Raw genomic sequence first — 19,618 nt, 5'->3', positions numbered from 1 at the left:
ACGGCACTAATAACTGTTTCCGTGTTAGATCCAACCTCGAGACCCCCAAAATGCTGGAGAACCCCTGCCCAGACCGGGGCTAGAGGCTGAACGTTTATCCTCTCAGCGTCGCCGAATTTCCATTCAACTGTCTCACATTGCACGTGGAAGTTGGGGACGTCCCAACTTGCTGAATTCCAGCCGTCCGGAGCGGCGGTAACGCGGGCAAAGGGGCAGCAACCCCAGACTTCTGGCTGTCAGACTGACCTTTGCCCATGGGGAGCGAGGTGTCAACCGGACAGGGGATGCGTTGAGTTGGCTGCGTGAGCGAGGGAGTTGAATATATCCGGTCAAGACTCACCAACTAAGATGGCTGCGCCGCCCTCACCATTGGCAAATGACGGCGAGAAACCCGAACTCCATCATTGCATTGGCAACCTGATCAGAATTGTTCTAGCCAAGCCTCTTTTGATGAGTTGAAGCTATCGTGGAGTCCACTGTGGTGGATAGAAAGGGGCTTCCTTTGCGACGCTTGCAAGGGCAAACAACACCAACAACATCTTGCTGACAATTACCTGACACATGGTAGGGAATGTAATGTTCCTCATCTTTTTCAATCTAAGCCACTCAAGTTGCGCCTAATGTTCGGGTTGGTATGACCGCCGTCGCACATACATCATTTGTATCAGACAGCCAGTCATCCTCGGTAAGTCCAATGTGAAGGTACTTCATTGTTGAACAGCCAAGCCGAGATGTTGCCTACTGTCTTATTGTCTCAGTTGTCCTGAAGATTGTACTTCCTTTCGTCGTGTGTCTGCGTGTTTTGCTTTCCCGCGGAGTTAGCTCGCAAATCAGATCCCGAAGTGAATGCACATCAGCGGCCGCTGGATGGCCGGCAAGATGACAGTCATGGGAGATAAGCCTGCTGCAGTTCTCCAGATTAGTAGACGAAAAGGGCTAGCAAGTCCGTTCTTGCCAAATCACCAACCTTTTAGCATGGATGAACACAATCTCACCGTAAGGGGCTCATCTGCTCCGGCCCGCCGTCAACAGGGGAGCCACGACGAATGAATATTACAGACGGTATTTCCAGAACATGGGATAAGTCTTCGTTTTCTACTAAAGTCATAATACATTACTCTCCTCACATCCCCCCATATTCTCCCCGCAACATGTCCGTCAAGTCTGAACCTGGGGCGAAGCCGAGATTGGCCATGAACTGCGGATCGGCCTCCATGCTATCTGTGCAGTCTATGGAGGCCAGTTCGTCCATAATGGCGTCGTAATCCACGCCATGGGCCCCTTGTCCCATCAGGTATGGTGCTTGAGCGGAAGAAAGATGTCCCATAAATCCCGAGGGGAATGCGTCCAGCTGACTTCCTGGGGTAAAAGGCATCGTTCTGGCCGTCGAAGGACTAGCCGACGACGCGGTTGGTAGGAAGCCATTGGGGTTTTGGTGATAAGTATCTGTGTTCATAGGGAACTGCGGGTAGTGGGGGTTTTGGCGTGAAGTAGGCTGCGGAAACTGCGTGGCCGATTGCTCGGCCTGGGTCGGCGTTTTGCCGCCTGTTTCGGCATCGAAGGCGGAAGACTCTAAGTTGGTCGTCCGATCTTGCCAGACAGATATCAAGTCTTCCATAAGGGAATTCCATCTGGCTTTGTCATCGTCCCGTAGAGCTTTCACGCAGCTCTTGGTATTGGCGATGCTCATGTACGTGACAAGGAGCGGCGAGACACCGGCGGCGCCGAAATGGGCGATGGAATTCTCTAGAACCTCCATCAGACTCCATATCAGCGATACTCGCGCATCGGCCATCAATGTCAGCGTGGCACCAAGGAAGGTTGCCTGTATCAAATATGCTGAAGGGAGTTTGGGTATTGTCGAGGCTCCGAAGACAACGGAGTTGCAAAACGAAAAGCGACTGTCAAGGACTTGAACCAGATTTGCGGCGCCAATTTGCGGTGCTGCTGTTCCAGACTCGACACTTTGGTTCAGAGTACGGAAGAACTGGTAAAGCTGGTTGAACGAGCTCAAAGACTGCGCGGGATGAACAGTGCCCTCCGTGTCCTCGGTTCCAAAGCCAGCCCGAGGAACCCATGGAGCCCATTCCTCTGGTAGTTGCGTATCTGTTGGCTTGTCTTTCATGTCGCTAGTCCTCATGTGTGGTGTTTGGCCGAGGCCTAAAGATACTATAGTGTCAAGCATGAGACAAGCCATCATTACTCGATCCAGGGCATTCGGGTTCGCTTCGGGCGTCAAGGATGCCGACTCTCCTGATATGGAGTTTCGACCCCTATTCCGCGGCCGTCCATCTGTCAGGGCCATCGCGCCTCTGACAGCCAGACCAATGAGTAACGAGGCAGCGCCCGCGTTGTCCTGTCCTAGCTTGACCAAAGATAATACCAACAGGGCTTTAACGTGGCCCAGTCCCATGTCGGTTTCCACGGGTATAAGACCCCGAGCAGCGGCGAAAATGAGACTGGGCCGGTCTGAAGGGTCAGTCCGCCCGGACACCTGGGATGACGTTGCATCCTGGAAAGATCCGACGGCGAGGGCGCACCATAGCTCAGCATGAGCTGAGCTAGCACTTGAGTCTTCCGGGTCGATATCGAACCCATCGGGTGGGTATGAGGCAGCTAATTCGTCGAGAACTTCTTTGGGATTCAATATCGGAAGCCAGCTTTGGGTATAAGAATAGTAGACTTCTAGTAGTCGGGGGAAATTCCTCGGGAGTTTGAATCTCCGTCGGGATCTAGAACCGTGTCGATGTCTGGGTACGGCTTCGCTCGGAGTCGTTTCCGATGCTCGTTCAGGGCCGTTCGTTTTCGGGGTATCGGTAGCGTCTTGTGGTGTTGCGTCCTTCTGTTTGTTACGGCCCTCTGTCTCCGCGTCCGATTCGTCTCCTGAGGTGTCCTGGCGAGGACTTACACCGTCTTTGCCAGAGAGAAGACGATCGATGTCTTTGTGGACTCGACACCTCCTCCACCTCTTATGAAGACGGCTGCCAGCGGCGTTGTCTTTGTCTAGCAGCAGAGCTTGACCACCATCCCCTTCACGGGCCAGCAACTCGGCGAGCTTCTCTTCTGTCCCGGGAACCTGATCGAAGAGCCACACGAGGGCGAGCTCCAAAGTTCGTATCAGACCGGTCTGTACGCCGCGCTTCTTCGGGGCGACATTATACGTGCATTGCCTTGACAGCGTTACACAAGAGAAACATTGGGGCTGGACACCGTCGCATTTTTCTCGGGCACTGGGAGTTCGGTTAGCATGAGGACCGAGCGGTTTGTTGATTCCTGAATTGCACCAGAAAGGCATCTTCTGCATTTCAGAATGATGAACCATTGGCTAACGAGGAAATTGGCAGGCTGAAGACAAAGGTAAGGCCAGGATTCTCTCGAGTTGAAGACCGTCTTCACTCTCGGATCACTAGGCATTTCCTCGAGAAGCGAGGGAAGTTCCCGTAACATGACCCTTCAGCCTTGCTAGAACAATATTGATGGACATACGAGCCGAAAAGAACAAACAAAAAGCGGATGAATAAGGTGTTGCTTGCCTTCTACATTGATCGCATGCTCGAGAAACCCGCTGGCGCTTGGGGGCTGACGTCGAGGTCGCATTGGTCTCGGCATCGTGAACCTTTCTCTTGGAGGGCATCCTGCAGTTGATGCCTCGGGCGGCAGAGCAGCTCCTGTGGCTCACGCCCCGGAGAACGGCATGAGGGCGTGTACGAGGGCGAGTGTGTCGGTGAGAGCTGCGAGCTGGAGAGGGAACGCGCGCTGCGGGCGATGGTTGAAGCGACCGGAAGAAAGATCGCGACGAGACGATGCGCTTGTGGCAGGGGGATGATGGTAGCAGCGAGCAAAGGAGCGGCAGCAGCGGTAACAGCAATAGCAACAGCAACAGCACAACAGCAGCGACAGCGGCGATGATTGACGTCTTTGCTTCTCCAAGATTTCCCGCGCAACTTGCTTCAGGTGGGGAAATCCTGGGGTAACCTCACGTCGGACAGTCGCAGCGCCGCCTCAAAGGTTGTTTGCTCGATCTGATCTTGGACTTGAGGACAAAGGTCAGCTGGAATCCCGGTGGCATTAATTGGCCGTCAGAAGCCGTGTACGGATGACTCGGCATGCGGGGTGTTAGTGAGATACTTTGGAGTTGCGAACATGCACGGACAAGTCTCCGGACTCTTGACACCAACAGACCCCGTTTCCTTGCGGTTCTTGTCACTGTTAAGATGGGGTTACTGGCATCACAACGGGTCTGCGTTCTAGTTTGTGGATTTGTCTCTACTGCATTCTCTGGAATAGGAACTTCGAGACGGTTAGGACTTCCTAGAGTTGAGTTATCAGAACAGGGGCAACGCTGGACCGGCAGACTGCGAATGCGAGACAAACTCGGTGGAGCAAGTATCTTGTTAACTTCAGTCTCTTGGATAAACACTTAGCAGAGTATCTTTGCCAAGCAGAAGCTAAGGGAGAGGGGCAACAATTCAGCACCGACCGTCGGAAATGGGGAAGCGGATTCTATGTGTTCTCCCACCTGACAATTCTACCCGCCGCCTTAGTAGGCATTGGACGCGACTCGACGGGACCGACTTGACTCCTGGACCTGAGAGAGTGAACGCAGCTTGACCTTGTGGGATCACCCGGTTAAGCGGCGCTGGACGAAACTTGCTGGCCGACATACACACAATCACCTGCGCGCCCTCTCTCTCAACTTGACACCGCCGCATGCGCTTGCATCCTGGGCTTCCTCACCAACCCCAGCTGTGACTGCGACGGCCTGGTCGAGGTCGAGTGTGAGGAGCTATGGCAACCGCCGGAGTGAAGCGGTCTTTCGTGGCCACGGCCGTCGACGGCGAAGACGCTGAGCAACACCATCAACTCGAGAATCCTTCAAAGTTCATTCGTGTCGACACTCGCAATGGCTACAACGCATCCCCGAGAGAGCCTCAAAGCCCGAGGACGAATAGCAGCAGATACTCAATGGCTGCTTGCTCCAGACCCGAGACACCAATAACGAGGCCCGCAACGCCAGTATCACACCTACCGAACGAGATCCCGCCTTTTCCTGCCGACGCCTCGATTGTCCTTGCTGGCATTCGAGGCGCCGGCAAGTCGACGCTCGCCATCATCGCCTCGACGGCTATGGCACGGAGAGCTCTCGACTGCGAGAAGGCTTTCCAGCAAGTCACTGGCCTGACCAGTTTCGCATATAAACGTGCACACGGCCCCGCAGAATGTCACCGTCGCCAGACAGACGTGCTTCGAGATCTTCTTGACCAGAACTCCAAGGGTTGTCTGCTCGTTTGCAGCTGGATGGAGCGTGGGGTACAGACTCTGTTGAGAGACTTCTGTCGGACACATCCGGTCGTGCATATCGTACGCGACGTTAAAGCTATTCAAGAGCACCTCAAGATCGAAGACGAGGACAAAGCCAGGAATCTTCTGGCCGCCAGCAGCACCCTCTTCCGAACTTGCAGTAATCTGGAGTTCTTTAACGTCTCCGAAACGGCAGATCCGTGGATTGAGACTGATGCAGCGAGGATAGAAGCCCACGCTGGCGGTCAGAAGCCACCTGCTCCCTACTTGACTCTCAAGCGGGCGGAGAGGCATTTCCTCAAATTCCTGAGTCTCATCATGCCCCGAGGCTCTATCCCGTTCATCGAATCTGCCTTTCCGTTGGCGTCAATACCGACCGAGGACCGTCGATTTACGTATGCCATCTCGGTATCGTTGTCGAGCCTTCTCAACAACGAGATTGATATCGAGGAATTGGAGACAGGCGCCGACGCCATCGAGATTGTCGTCGACGGTATTGCAGCTGCGACGACGCTGGACTCCGAACGAGCAGCAGACATTGCAAGGATTATTGGTTCTATCAGGAGGAGCACCGTCATCCCTCTCATATATCATGTCGTCTTCCCGGATTCGTCTGAAACTCTTTACATGGACTACATCTTGCACGGCCTTCGGCTTACGCCCGAGTACCTGACCATCGACCTCCGCCTCAATGACTATCAGCTTCTCCAAATCATCTCAATGAAGAGGCGATCAAAGATTATCGGCCATCTTGCTCCTGCCGTCGACTCTCCGTCTTGGGGAGATCCGTTCTGGACGTCACACTATCACAGAGCCCGGCGGTTAGGGTGCGACCTTGTCCGTCTCATCAAGCCGGTGACTTCGATAAAGGACAACTTTGATGTGAATCACCTCAAGGCTCTAGTAGAGGCTTCAACGGGCCACAAGATCCCACTCATTGCCTACAACTCTGGTCCTCGCGGCAGACACTCGGCGGCCATGAATCACGTCTTAACGAGTGTGGTGCCAGAAGCAATGGCGACGAAGTACAATCCTGACCAGCCGTGTCTGACGGCGGTGCAAGCGACCCAGGCGCTGTACAATTCTTTTCTGTTCGACCCCATGAAGATCTACGTTTTTGGCGCCCAAGTCTCTTACAGTCTATCGCCAGCAATGCACAACGCTGCGCTCAAGGCTTGCGGCATACCGCATCTCTACCGTCCATTCTCGACACCATCACTGAATGGTCTGAGAGAACTCATCGAGGACCCTTATTTTGCGGGCGCCAGTGTAGGCTTGCCCTTCAAAGTCGAGATCATAACTCTGACGCACTCGCTGAGCCGGCATGCTCAGGCCATCGGTGCCGTCAATACACTCGTTCCTGTCCGACGACTGAACCCCGATGGCACTATCCCGGAGGATGAGAAGTTGTTCAACTGCAGGAATCGTGCTGGACCGGTCCGCGCGCTTTACGGAGAGAACACGGACTGGATCGGTATTAGGGCTTGCCTCCGGAGGGGACTCTCTCCCGCCAACGCCGTACGGCCGATGAGCTGCGGCCTTGTCATCGGTGCAGGCGGTATGGCTCGGGCTGCCACTTACAGCATGCTGCAGCTCGGTGTCAAGAACATCGTGGTTTACAACAGGACGATCTCCAATGCGGAAAAGATGGTCGCACATTTCACCCGTCTGCTGAAACGACACGATCTGCCTCTTCTTAGTGCACACGCGGACATGGAAACCAGATTCCATATCATCAGGACTTTGGACGAGCCTTGGCCCGAAGACTTACGGCCGCCGACCATGATCGTCTCTTGTATTCCAACACACAGCATCGGCGACGTGCCTGCGCCCAACTTCGTCGCGCCACAAGCATGGCTCGGTAGTCCAACTGGCGGTTGTCTCCTCGAATTAGGTTATAAAACTCTGGACACACCAATCCTCAGCCAAGCAAGGGAGGCTTCTCACCGAGGCTGGGTGACGATGGACGGTCTGGATCTATTACCAGAACAAGGCTTTGCCCAGTTCGAGTTATTCACCGGTCGAAGGGCTCCACGAAGGCTGATGCGGGGCGAGGTCTTCCGATCCTACGAGCCTGACGGGCAAGACCGCTCAGTTCTTGCACAGCTCCAGCCACGCCTCGACAATATTGTAGAGCAGGAGCCATGAGATGAAAGATCACGAAGAAAGAATTCATTATAATGCCCGCCCAGATACCACTAAGTACACGAATAATAAACAGTAAAACTTTGAAATCATCATTAAGCCAGGCTCCTTAACTATGCATTAGTTTAAGGAAATATAGGAAGCACTACCGAGGGGGCCTTCAGTATCTAGGATATCCCGCACCTGATGCGGTGCCTTCCTTTTGGTGAGACATATATGCCGCGAAGTCAGTGCCGGCGTAAGGGGATGCTGGGATTTCTGAGACGCAACCGTCTGCCTCTTTGTGGTCGCTGAAAGTTGGTCGTCTATGTCGAAGAGTCTCTCTGCCGACCCAGCTCAAGTAAACTGTCTCGTGGACTTGGATCAGGTCAGCACCTCTGTGGCCAGCCTCGGAGCTCCGTGTGCTGCCATCAGCTGCCTCAAACTCCGGCTTCTTCTCTACAACAAAGACCCGGTGGTCCTTCTTCTCGATGTAACGAGCCACCAAGACAAATCCTATGAACCAGGCAATACTAAGGGTGATTATGAGCCATGACACAGTGGGAACTAACCACCAAGGCCTGACGATCTGGTCGATCACCTGCGAAGGTGGGACCCAGTTGGTGATGACCGGATACAAACCACCGCATGTATATATAACGGCACAAAATACAGACAAGAAGGGGCGAAATTTCTTGCCAGTCAACTCTGCCCAGGTGGGCGGTGATGTAGGCTGGTCGTATGTCGGAGTATCATCGTCGGCAGGAGTGACGGGTGGGCCACGGAAACGCAAGATGAGTATTCCCAAACCTAAGAACGTTCCGATGAAGGCATTTACGACATAGGCGCTGAACGATGTAAGAGCAGTATATGCTGCTTCAGGCTCTGCGTTCCATGTCGCGAAGATGAGGATGATGCAACTGGCTAGATGAAGCACCAACGCACCAACTGGGGTCTTCTCGCTGTGATGCTCAGGGGAAAACCATCGTAGTTGGAGGAGTGACTTGAACCATCCCTTCTTCTGAAACCAGAAAAGAAGACGTCCGAGGCTCATGTCCTTGTTTGAGGCAAAGAACTTGGGGAACGGGAGGATGCCCTGCAATGCTAAGTCAGTATCTTCTGTATGGATGCGTTGATGACGCAGTTCGGCCCTACCTCTTTGGCAATCTCCTGCTTCACACGAGCAGCTGTGTATGTCTGCAGTTGTATTAGTATCTCAAAGTTAACATAGGGCGACTCTCTTTCGCGATCAAGACATACCATAACGATGATATTACCCATGGAAGAGATGGCGAGGAAAGCATTGAAGATTCGAGCTCCGATCTGACTATCCGCGCCCAACTTTCCGAATGTAAGCTCGAAGAACTGCTGGGCAACGTTTTCGTTCTTCTGAGCTTCGGCGGGTACGACGACCATCTTGAGGCAGGTCAGTGATCTCATCTTCCAACATCAATCCTATAGCAATTGCTCCGCTCACATAGCATATATTGACTGCCAGATACAAGATCACGACAATGCCCACACCAGTGCCCATCGCAATGGGGAACTTCTTCCTCGGACGACTGATTTCACCAAGAACGTAATTCGGCTGTTCAAACCCGGAAAACGTGAAAATAATCGCCAAGAAAGCCTGGGCGTATCCGTTCGCTTCTGATGATGCGCCCTTGAACGAGTTCTTGGGGGAAGTATTGTCGACGATGACATTGTGGGTGTTGGGAAAGCCTCCAGCGCCCACGACAACGGCAGATATAATGATTAGAAGCATGATCATAATCTTGATGACGGCTAAGAAGTTGTTAAGCAGGATTCCGAATCTTCGGCTGGTCGCGTGGATGAAGCAGGCGAAGAAAGCAACGGCGAGAGCAATGCCCCTGACGGCTCCGTTGCTGGGTGTCTCGACACCGGCCGCTTCTAGGACACGAAGCGCGAAGTGAATACTGTTACCGGCCATGTTGCCAAGAATAATGAACGTGATACCGAAGATACAAGTAGAAAGTAGAACGGTGTTCTTGCGGTAGGCGGGCTTTCGATACCTAGATGTGACTGTCAGAACATAATCAACAGTAGGGAGTATCGATTAGGAATTACACGTATTGAAGGTAAACCAAATCTCCTCCTGAGATGATTATCAGTGTCCTGGTCATGGTATATTCGAAGCTCGTGACCTACCACTTCGAGGGATAGACTGCTCAACTCCTTCCACTCTGTAACGAGGAACGTTCAAGCCGTATTCAATATACACGTGGGTCCCGCAGAGACAGTAGATGAAGCCGGCGAGCCAGAAGAGCAAGCTGGCACCTACACTTCCGGTCCCTCTCATCACTCGCTTAGGGGACATGAATATTCCCGTTCCTGTTGCTCGAGAATTAGCATCTTATCACTCAGTCACTGGCGCCTTCCCTGATGGTGCCTGGAAGATGAGACGTCAAATTCACGAACCTATCATGCGATTAATGACCAAGCACGACACATCGAAGTATCCCAGCCGAAAGCCTTCTTTCGGGGCGTGAGTGACGATTCCCTTGCCGTTTTGGTCAATGTTGGCGAGCACTATCCCGGCGTCACTATTACTTGAGTTATCATCGGCGTTTCGGGGCTCCTGGAAAATGCCCGTTGAGCTTGGAAAGTCATTCATCTCTAAACGGCTTCCACAATGAGTGCTGGCGACAATTGCACGTTGGAGGGGTTAAGTGGGCATCATTCCGGAATACATAGCAAGCCAGGCTGTGGAGGGGCAGCTTCAAGGTTAAGTATGGAACATCTCGGTCTGCTGTTTGTGTGACGAACTGGTATGCAAGTCAGGCGTATTCCACAAGGAGCTTGCAAGCCGGTTCGCGCACCACCAAGAGGTGGCAGAACGGCATACAAGGCAGGGCAGACTTGTGTGCATGGGTGTAGCAGCCGCTTGCATGCATGCCGAGGAAGCCACTGTGCCAGAACGAGCTTCGGTATCCGTAGAGTCATTCGGTCGTCGACAGCCTCGTTTAGAAGTCTGCCTCACGGAGCCAATATGGTGAGAGCAAGCTACTGCAAGGTAAGAGATCGTTCAGCTCGAGGTGGCAGGTATTTGGTTTGCAGCGCGTGCGCTCCCCGGAGCTAGGGACGCGTTGCCGAGGCTCTAGTCTCTGCAGCTGCGTGTCAAGCTGTCCCCGATCTGGTAATGATTCAGTCTCAGTAAACGGGAGTTGATAGGCCTCACGAAGCGAGCGCAGGATGGTGGTGACACCATTCCGTTTTCTACCCCGGCAGCTTTCCGCTCTTCGAGCTCACTGCCACCGCCACCAGCATTTTCACCACCCCAGCTGGTGCAGATCAGATGGCTCTTCGTGTTATGCATTTAGAGGCTTGCTCATTTATGTATCCATCTACTGGGCGCATCGATTATCAGTTGTCAGCCTCCAGTTAACGTTCCCCTCCCAAGAGGCGTTACTCTGTTTCGTGAGTTGGTGTTAACCAGCCTGCTGCCGAGATGCTTAACAACTGCCGTCGAATCTTTTCGACGTTGGCTGATGAGTGTGCGTGTTGCTAAAAGGTGGTAATCTTATACCCATACCAGTTCATCTGGTGTTTGTGCTATAAAACCCTTGCAAGCCCGCACCTTATCTTTCGAACTAGCAATCTCACGCCGCACACTCGCATTCCGCGTCGAGAAGAGCTCGGAAGAGGAGGGCGACAAGACAGCAATTGCATCTAAATTGGACTGGATGCCTTGAGGTGTGTCTCGGGAATCTGAGACCGCGTGACAACCCTTCTTCCCCTGGTTGAACCCTGAGCGTCGTCTCTCTTCCTCCCTTGCTGTGAGCTTACCGATAGCTGCGATCTTCAGAGACCCGTAAGACGACAGCTGTTCCCCAAGTCATTCCCACAACTGAGGGGAACGAATGCAGTGAAAACACAATACACCCTCGGCTAGCCAACGGGGACAGTCTCGAGCTTGGTGTTTAGCCGCCCAGAGATTCCCGGTATTGTGGCTTCTCCCACCCTACCTCCAGCCAAACCTGCAGACAACCAAGCCAAGCCGGGCGTCATAGGCTGCCAAAGAGGACAAGTGAATGCAGCGGAGGCATGGTGTGTCTTGTTCCCCTGCTGGTTGCCTGCATTGCTGCCCGCACAATCCCGTCTCTCGGTGTCGGTTTCGAGCTGTCCAGCCCGCCGAATGTGCGCGAGAACCGTCCTAGTAGGCAAACAGCCATGGTGACTGCATCCCCAGCCTCACTTCGATTGCTGTTCCTCTCCCCTCTCCGCCCCTCCCCCCTTCTTCAATGCCGTAGTTAGGACAGGTCTATCGTCCTTCTCAAGCAACCCTACGTCGAAAAGGCTTACCTACCAGCACATGCTCCTCGTGGCGACCGCGTGCATTGTTGGCTCTATCACTGCGTCGCACACCTCCCACGAACCCGGTGGCGTCTCCCACGGTCTGGTCGTGTGCTCCTGACCCGAACCTGCGGCCAGGCTTTCTTAACTGAGCCCATCTGCCCATCTGACGCGCGACCGTTGACGCGAAGCCCACTTTGGAAGTTCCCATTTGTCGTCGCATTCAACTGAGCTCACGCCCTCTGACGAAACTGCACTTCAAATGCCAACCTCATAAGGCGTGATAGACATTGTCTTTTTTTGCAACTCTTGCTCGACTCCCCCAATGGCGGGACCCATCCAAATTGGAGACATAGTTAACATTGGGCGCATTTGCTGGGATTTGTATCACTACGGTTGGGACAAGGACTACGGTGCAAGTATGTTCGGCGCGGGATGCCATCTTTCCTCTCTCCCATCGTTCCTTGTACTGGATGGTGTATTTCAGATCCGCGTTGTCGATAGCTGATCGACCTGTCTGTGCTTCACGCATTGAGACCCTCGATTTAGCCATCCGCCTCATCAGCGTGGCCGTGGGCGTAGGGCTGAATCTTAGCTCCCGGGAATTCCACAACTTTAGACGGAGGCACAAGCTAACGATATCGTAGCAAAGCAATATGCCGAATTTGGCCGTGATGTTAGAGGCCTCGCAGACAATCTCGACATTCTTGGCCGTGTGGTGATTCAGGCAGACCAGTCGCTTCGTAGGGATGTATCGTTCTCAAAGTCCCTGCGATGGGATCCCTCATCTCTAGGAGAGATTATCGGAGACTACCAGGACACTCTCAAGGAATGTTTCGAACTCATTGATGAGAACAACCGATATCGATCAGCCAGCGGGCCTCTCAAAAACATCGAATGGAACGTCCTCGTTGCACCAGCAGCAGACCGGCTTCGGGCCAGAATCGCCCTTCACAACTCCAAGATTCTTCACGTACTGAAGCCATTTGAAATGTCAGTTCCACTAGAAGCCTTCTCACTGGCATCACTGACAAGTCCCAGCGATCTCCTACGTCGTATCCGTGAAGACATACACCAAGTTCACATAGCCATCCAAGCCGTCCACGGCGACTTGCATCGCTTGATAGGGGTTCTGGTCCCGGATCTGCAGCAAGCACTAGACCAGCAAGCTCACAGGGAAGAACACACTCTTGAGGTTCCGGTCTTGGTCGATGAATCCTTTCAAAGAGCTTGGGATTCTCGGTCTCCGAGCGACCCTGAACCAAGTCTTCGGGAGATGACAGATGCTTTTGTGCTTCATTTCGACAAGTCCACGATCAATTTTACACCCATAGGTATCTTGGTGGAGAACAAGATCCCGCCTTTGCACCAGTATTTGAACTTGCTGAAATGTGTTTGGTTGAAGAAGCATATTGATCAGTCACCCGAACTCAGTGGCGTCGTTCGCGGAGTGTCTCACTGGCCATCATACATTCAAGAGCTTAAGGACGTAAGCAACAATGACGAGCCCATTCTTCATCGTATACTAACAACAGTAGTGCCTTTCGACACAATGTGTCCGATTCCAGCAGGATCTGGTGAAGCCAAGTCTGGAGGGTATGGCACCAGAGATGTTTGAGATATGGCCCGAGAAAGAGCTCCCGCAGCTTGTAGATGTCGTGACCAAGGACGCGTTGATGGAGCAAATCCTCGACATGTATGTGTTGCTATCATCATACACAGACATACCGCTAACATGGACTTAACCAGCCCTCTTCAAGGCTCTGCCGCCAACGTACAAAGAAGGCTGCAACTGCTGCGTCGAATGGGCGCGGGTGGGAGAAGGTTTAGGATCAATATCACCGGTGTAGAGCAGGGCACCGTCAAGAGCGCACGCCGCCAAGGTTTGTGATCACGACTGGGCTGGCCAGAAGACTTGCTAACCGTGACAGCCGAAACCATTGACTTTGATATCACATCAGTCATCCTGAATCCCCTCTACGCAGTTCCGTCGAGATCCGGCGTTCTGGATATGATCCTTCGCAAGGACGAGCGAATTGCCAAGTTATCCTTCACGACACTCAAGGACGTAGTGAAGTTCCAGCAAGGCGTCACTGGCTTCAAGGCTTTCGATAATTACTGCCAGTATAACGCTATGGTCAGCTTCGTCGTCTCAGGGCGAGACGAACCTTTGGTGGAAGATGCTTGCGTTCAGTTCTGGATTCCAAAACAGCTCGACGGCCAGCTTGTGACCAACAATGAAGCCCTGGTAAAGGACGACGCATACGCGAGGTCCTCGACCGCGGCGTCTTCAGCGTACGATACGACGTCGAGACAAAATACTCTGCGTATGTGGAATTCCACTGATCCGTTCACGGCAAGCCCTACCGAGACGGTGTCCATGTGGAACACTGCGGCTTCATCAATGCCATTTTCGGGACGCAGCTCGTCAATACAAGCGACCTCTGCAGTCAGCGGAATGAGCCCAATGGTTTCTCGGCCCCCGATATCTATCCCACGTCGGCCAGTTGGATCTGGGTCCAGGAGAACGCCGGCGGCAAGCCCGACAGGTCAATCAGGGACACTCTCGCCATCCAGCCCTCCGCGAACTGGTCTATTCCCTGCGTCATGGTCTTCGGCAAGGGCGCCGTCCATTTCCACGGTTAATAGCAGACCAGACAGGACTTTCAGCGTGTCAAGCAACATTTCCACGACAACTTCACCGTCGAATAACAGCTCAAACAACAGTGAGACTCACACCGTCACCGTGAGCATCGGCGGACACACGACGGGAACTGTACACAGACGGCCGCCAAAGCCGATGATTGTCCTGTTCACGCAGAACCGGGTCACAAAACGACTTGCCCTGGTGACGGTGGACATTGACGAAGACACCGAGGTCAACCCTGACCGATGCAACTGCCGTCGAGCTGGGAGAGACGGGGCATCGTGTTCCATTGCGGCTGTCGAGCAGAAGCGAGGTACGATGAACCTCTCGGCCCGTCGATACGAAAGTCGCGACGGCGACATGGACTGGAACCTGGCCAAGCTGGCCCTTGGGCGCCAGGGTGATAGTGAATCCGCCGCTGCTGTTTGGAAAGATGTCCGACGTACTAGCATCATGTTCCCCGCAGCGCAAGATCGGGCGTCATTCGGAGGGACACCTAATATGTGCCAATGCGGATCGCGAACAGAAGCTGAACTTGCCCAATGTCTTGGGCAGCGGCACAAGGGGCAGCTGGGTTTGGTTAGGGAGTTTGGGCGGCAGCAACTCAACGAGTACCACAAGACGAGATTCGGTTCGCAACAGGACGTTGTTCGCGGCATGAGAGATGACTACCGATGATGGCTGCGGACATGGACAATTAGACATGACTTCACTTACTATGTTTAGGGCGAAACTGAACCCAACACCAATCTGTACATATAAATTCAGGGTGGCGTACAGAGACGTATAGAGTCATCCACGGCCTCAAGATGGAGTTAGTTGGACTAGAAAGAAGTCTCAGTGCTGGGTGAAGAGGATATGAACGACCGGATACGCCTCAGACGTTGAAAGGACGCTGATATCACCAGTCAAAGTAATATATGTAATAATCTTTTCCTCAAAGGTTATGATGATTGATGGCTTGCAAATCAATTTGCATTGAGGTTGCAAAAGACAATGGTGTGAAAACGGCATGAAACGGCGTCGGCAAGTTGAGGGACGCGTTGACCGACCGTATCGGAGATAACAGACCAGGCGAGAAACACCACACTCATCCCATGCCGTCAGAAACTCAGGACAACGGACCGGTGAGCCCCTGGGAGAGGCTCATTGCCTCGTGATCGGAGTCCGCCGCTCCCAGACAACAATAGAGCAGCGTGGAAATGTGTGAATGAGTCCCGTCCGCCCTGCCGCGCCGAACAACAGCATCTCCGAGTCTCTCGGCAAACACATGGACCAATAGGACGGTGCCATTGCGAGCGCCTCTATCTCTCGGGATCCCTCCTTGACTCGTTTGGGGCAATTCCTTATCTCTGCACGATATTGGCATGCGTCTTTTGAGTGGCCGCTGGTCCTGGGCCTTGTCTTGTCTTGTCTTATCTCTTCCCCGGTCGGGTGCTGCCAACAAGCTGTCGCGCTGAGGTCTTGGAGTGCACCCTCATCAGGCGTCGCAATGGGAGACATCTGCCCATAGTCTTTCGGTGGGTTTGAAAGCTGTCAGAAGCATCAGACGGCCCAGACCCCACGAAGTAAGGCAGGTCAGATTTGCGATACTGCAGTTGGCCGTGTTGTTCAGTAATTGCTTGAGTTGTGCATCGCGAGGGGTTTCTTATTGCAGCGACCCCCATGAAGTTCTATATTCCCAGCATCCGCGAGCTGTTCGGACTCCTGGGTGAGGTGAAGGTCATGGCCGGCGGCCATCTCAGCAGTTCCGCGGCTTCATGCCATGTCGAGGCAACGGTATGTTCGGATGAGATGGGATAAGATGCAAGTACTGAAACAAAGCTGCACTACTGATCGGCTCCCGATGGGGCTCTGAGTTTGTCCCGCAGTTCGCAGCTCGCCGCATCACCTATATAGGATGCGCCCGAGAGGAAGTCCTCAAGGACGGCGGCAGTCTCCTTGTGTGCCACGCGGGAGCGATGCCGGGGAGTTCCCCCACACTCTGTAGAGTAAGCCTCTAGTTCCTTAGCTACGTCAGGGATTAGTGGTGTTGAGTGTAAGTAAATGTTTTGGGGTTGCTTGGGGACGGACGGGGTTGCTGTCATGTCACTTTCTCACTCACGGCCTAAACACTCGTTTTCTCATCTCATCTCATGTAATACAGTCACCGCAAGTCGCTGCTGCTTGTGATGAATGTATCTTCCAAACTGTCGCCACCAAGGGACGAACCGTCCATGTTCATGTTCTGTCCGGATCAAGATACCGTTGACAAGGAAGAAGAGACTTGCCAGCCGTTCATTATCCCCGGGAACGGAAACGGGGTCCGCCCCTCTGAATACACAATTAGTTATTTTTTTCTTACTATCGCCAGCCATTCATATCATCCGTAGCCGCTTATCCAGCTGATAGCAGTCGAAGCTAATTGCTCGAAACCATCAACTAAAAGGATCCCACCCATGCAGATTACCGACTGGATTGTCTGGATACGGCGCCGTACCGTTACTTCGTACCGAATAACTGATGAGTCGTCGCATTTTGATATATAAACGAAGATCCACATCTTTACTCTGTGTCATTGCTCGTGGATATTGTCGAGATTTTTTTTCACCAGCACTCGATCAGTCAATTGCGGGAGACTGTGTGCCGATTCCAATCTAGGTTTCTGACCTCCAAAGTCCAGAAACCCCGGTTGTCTTGCCTACTCTCACCAAAACTCGATCACGATACCCGGACCATACGACAACAAAGATGGACGAGGACCAAGGGCCATCTCAAATCGTCCCCCAGACGTCTCCCAAAAAGACGATGGGGGATCGCCTCCGCGGCGCCAAGAACAAGTTCTTCACGAAAGAGGGCCTCATCGGCGACTACGACTATGCGTTCCTCTTCCGTCCGAACCTGCCCTTCATGAGAAAGTCCCGCCAAGCAGCCCCCTTCTTCGGCCTCAACGACAAGATGCCCACGCTGCTCGCGCTCCTCCTGGGTTTCCAGCACGCCCTCGCCATGTTGGCCGGCATCATCACGCCGCCCATCCTGCTCAGCGGCGCCGCCGGTGCCAACCTCACCGGAGAGATGCAGCAGTATCTGGTGTCGACCGCGTTGATCGTGTCCGGCCTGTTGTCCATGATCCAAATTACTAGATTTCACATCCTGAAGACTCCGTGAGATGACCTGCATCCATCCTCGGCGAATGGGCCTTTCAACTCACACGTCTGCAGTTACTACATCGGCACCGGGTTGATCTCCGTCGTCGGCATTTCTTTTGCCATCATCCCCGTCGCGCAAGGTGCGCTCGCTCAAATGTACGCGAATGGATTCTGTCCAACAGACGCCGAGGGCAACAAGCTTCCTTGCCCCGATGGCTACGGAGGTATGTTTTTGCCCTTTCAGTGTTGAATGAGTTGAAAATTGACCGGGCGAAGCCATCATCGGCTCCAGTGCTCTCTGCGCCCTCATCGAAATCGCGATTTCTTTCATGCCGGCCAAGGCGATGCTGCGCGTCTTCCCGCCTATTGTCACCGGCCCGACGGGTAAGCCTCACGGAGTAGCTTCAGACGCTCATGTCTAACGATTACAGTCATGCTTATTGGTATTGGCCTGGTCGAGAGTGGTTTCCAGAACTGGATGGGCGGATCCGGACCTTGTGCCAGTCCATCCACTGCGACGGACTTCTTCGCCAAATGCCCCAACATCTCAGCTCCTCATGCCCTTCCATGGGGCTCAGCCGAGTACCTTGGTCTTGGATTCTCCGTGTTCATCACTATCATCCTCTGCGAGCGGTTCGGCGCCCCGATCATGAAGTCGACATCCGTCGTCATCGGCCTGCTCGTTGGTGAGTTGCTTCTTCACATTCACTGCGAGGACATCAATGTTGATTCTTTCCAGGATGCATTATCGCCGCCGCCTGCGGATACTTTGACAGGTCCGGCATCGATAGCGCCCCTGCCGTCTCCTTCATCTGGGTGCACACCTTCAAGCTCACGTTGTACGGTCCGCTTATACTGTAAGTCGACCTGAACGGGTTCTTCACACTGCCTGTTACTAAGTTGTGGCCAGGCCTCTTCTGGCAGTGTACATCATCTGCGCGACGGAAGCCATCGGAGACATCACCGCGACCTGCGACGTCTCTCGCCTGGAGGTCGAAGGCCGTCTCTTCGAGTCCCGAGTGCAGGGCGGCGTGCTGGCAGACGGTATCAACGGCGTTCTCGCCGCCCTGATGACCATAACTCCCATGACCACCGTAAGTCGTGATCCGCGCACATCTCGTTCCCAAAGCCAAATATGTACTCACACAAAAGGACAGTTTGCCCAGAACAACGGCGTCATTGCCCTTACTCGCTGCGCGAACCGCAGCGCCGGCTACTGTTGCTGCTTCTTCCTCATCGTCATGGGCGTCTTCGCTAAGTTCGCCGCGTCGCTGGTCGCTATCCCCTCCTCCGTCCTCGGCGGCATGACGTCCTTCCTCTTCACCGCCGTCGCCGTCTCCGGCATGGCCATCATCACAAAGGGGGTGCCCTTCAACCGCCGCAACCGCTTCATCCTGACCGCTGGCTTGACCCTCGGCTACGGTGCCACTCTCGTGCCGACGTACTTTGACAACGTCTTCACCTACGCCGGCGATAACCGCGGTCTTCGGGGGTTCCTCGATGCCATCGTTCTCATTATGGAGACGGGCTTCGCCATCACAGCGTTCGTTTGCATGTTTCTCAACTTCGTCCTGGAAGAAGAAATTGAGGACACAGAGGGCCGGGACGTGCCGGCCTCCAATAACGTCATATCTTCCAAAGAGGTCAATGGGGGCGATAGTGCCCGTGGAGCTGATTCGGAGGACATTCAGCCTGTCGGGCATCACGGCACGAGCAAGGGCGATCAAAAGTTGGCTTGAGGATAGAATTGTGTGCTTCCGCTCAAGATGTCTTGGGTTGTAAAATAATGTTTAGGTTTTTGGTTATCGCTCTCCATGAATACCCCTTGATAATGTATATGCGTTGCTTCTGGTAGTTCTCAGATTTCGTCTCGCATCACCATCGACGTTTTCGATGACTACCAAATATCAAGCCTCTCCTCAACAGGCTCACGTCCAAGTCGAAACGTCACGACAATTGGCGAAGTACGATACTAAACGGGTTGATGTCGCGGTTTCAGTGCGGTTATATTGACTCGGCCCGCGTATAAGAATTACTGACGACCGTCGCGTCCAGGCCGTGGCCCGGACATGCAAGCCGTAGGTATGAACTAAGGTAACTATTG

General features: G+C 53.6%; 5 protein-coding genes across 5 annotated transcripts; 3 read left to right on the top strand and 2 right to left on the bottom strand.

The window, feature by feature from the left end:
• Window positions 1–1,123: 1,123 nt before the first annotated feature.
• CkaCkLH20_12866 (quinic acid utilization activator) lies at window positions 1,124–2,140 on the bottom strand (the record flags this gene model as incomplete). Its single annotated transcript, XM_038895578.1, has 1 exon — window positions 1,124–2,140. The coding sequence occupies one exon, from the start codon at window positions 2,138–2,140 to the stop codon at window positions 1,124–1,126; it is 1,017 nt and encodes a 338-aa protein (XP_038739140.1).
• A 2,648-nt stretch (window positions 2,141–4,788) lies between these two features.
• CkaCkLH20_12865 (quinate pathway repressor protein) lies at window positions 4,789–7,449 on the top strand (the record flags this gene model as incomplete). Its single annotated transcript, XM_038895577.1, has 1 exon — window positions 4,789–7,449. The coding sequence occupies one exon, from the start codon at window positions 4,789–4,791 to the stop codon at window positions 7,447–7,449; it is 2,661 nt and encodes an 886-aa protein (XP_038739139.1).
• A 157-nt stretch (window positions 7,450–7,606) lies between these two features.
• Window positions 7,607–10,060, bottom strand: CkaCkLH20_12864 (high affinity methionine permease; the record flags this gene model as incomplete). The annotated part of the gene is made up of 8 exons (XM_038895576.1): window positions 7,607–8,026; window positions 8,099–8,521; window positions 8,581–8,622; window positions 8,686–8,841; window positions 8,903–9,458; window positions 9,516–9,541; window positions 9,595–9,629; window positions 9,865–10,060. 8 exons carry the CDS (start codon window positions 10,058–10,060, stop codon window positions 7,607–7,609), a joined length of 1,854 nt encoding a protein of 617 aa, XP_038739138.1.
• A 2,004-nt stretch (window positions 10,061–12,064) lies between these two features.
• CkaCkLH20_12863 (uncharacterized protein) lies at window positions 12,065–14,385 on the top strand (the record flags this gene model as incomplete). The annotated part of the gene is made up of 7 exons (XM_038895575.1): window positions 12,065–12,158; window positions 12,387–12,732; window positions 12,781–13,228; window positions 13,278–13,435; window positions 13,489–13,622; window positions 13,671–14,115; window positions 14,190–14,385. 7 exons carry the CDS (start codon window positions 12,065–12,067, stop codon window positions 14,383–14,385), a joined length of 1,821 nt encoding a protein of 606 aa, XP_038739137.1.
• A 2,731-nt stretch (window positions 14,386–17,116) lies between these two features.
• On the top strand, window positions 17,117–19,253 carry CkaCkLH20_12862 (uracil-xanthine permease; the record flags this gene model as incomplete). Its single annotated transcript, XM_038895574.1, has 7 exons — window positions 17,117–17,529; window positions 17,587–17,738; window positions 17,791–17,898; window positions 17,946–18,200; window positions 18,254–18,371; window positions 18,425–18,608; window positions 18,672–19,253. 7 exons carry the CDS (start codon window positions 17,117–17,119, stop codon window positions 19,251–19,253), a joined length of 1,812 nt encoding a protein of 603 aa, XP_038739136.1.
• Between the last annotated feature and the right edge of the window lie 365 nt (window positions 19,254–19,618).

Source organism: Colletotrichum karsti (genome assembly GCF_011947395.1).
Source record: "Colletotrichum karsti strain CkLH20 chromosome Unknown Scaffold66, whole genome shotgun sequence".
Lineage (NCBI taxonomy): Eukaryota > Fungi > Ascomycota > Sordariomycetes > Glomerellales > Glomerellaceae > Colletotrichum > Colletotrichum karsti.
This window is presented reverse-complemented; position numbering and strand designations above follow the sequence as displayed.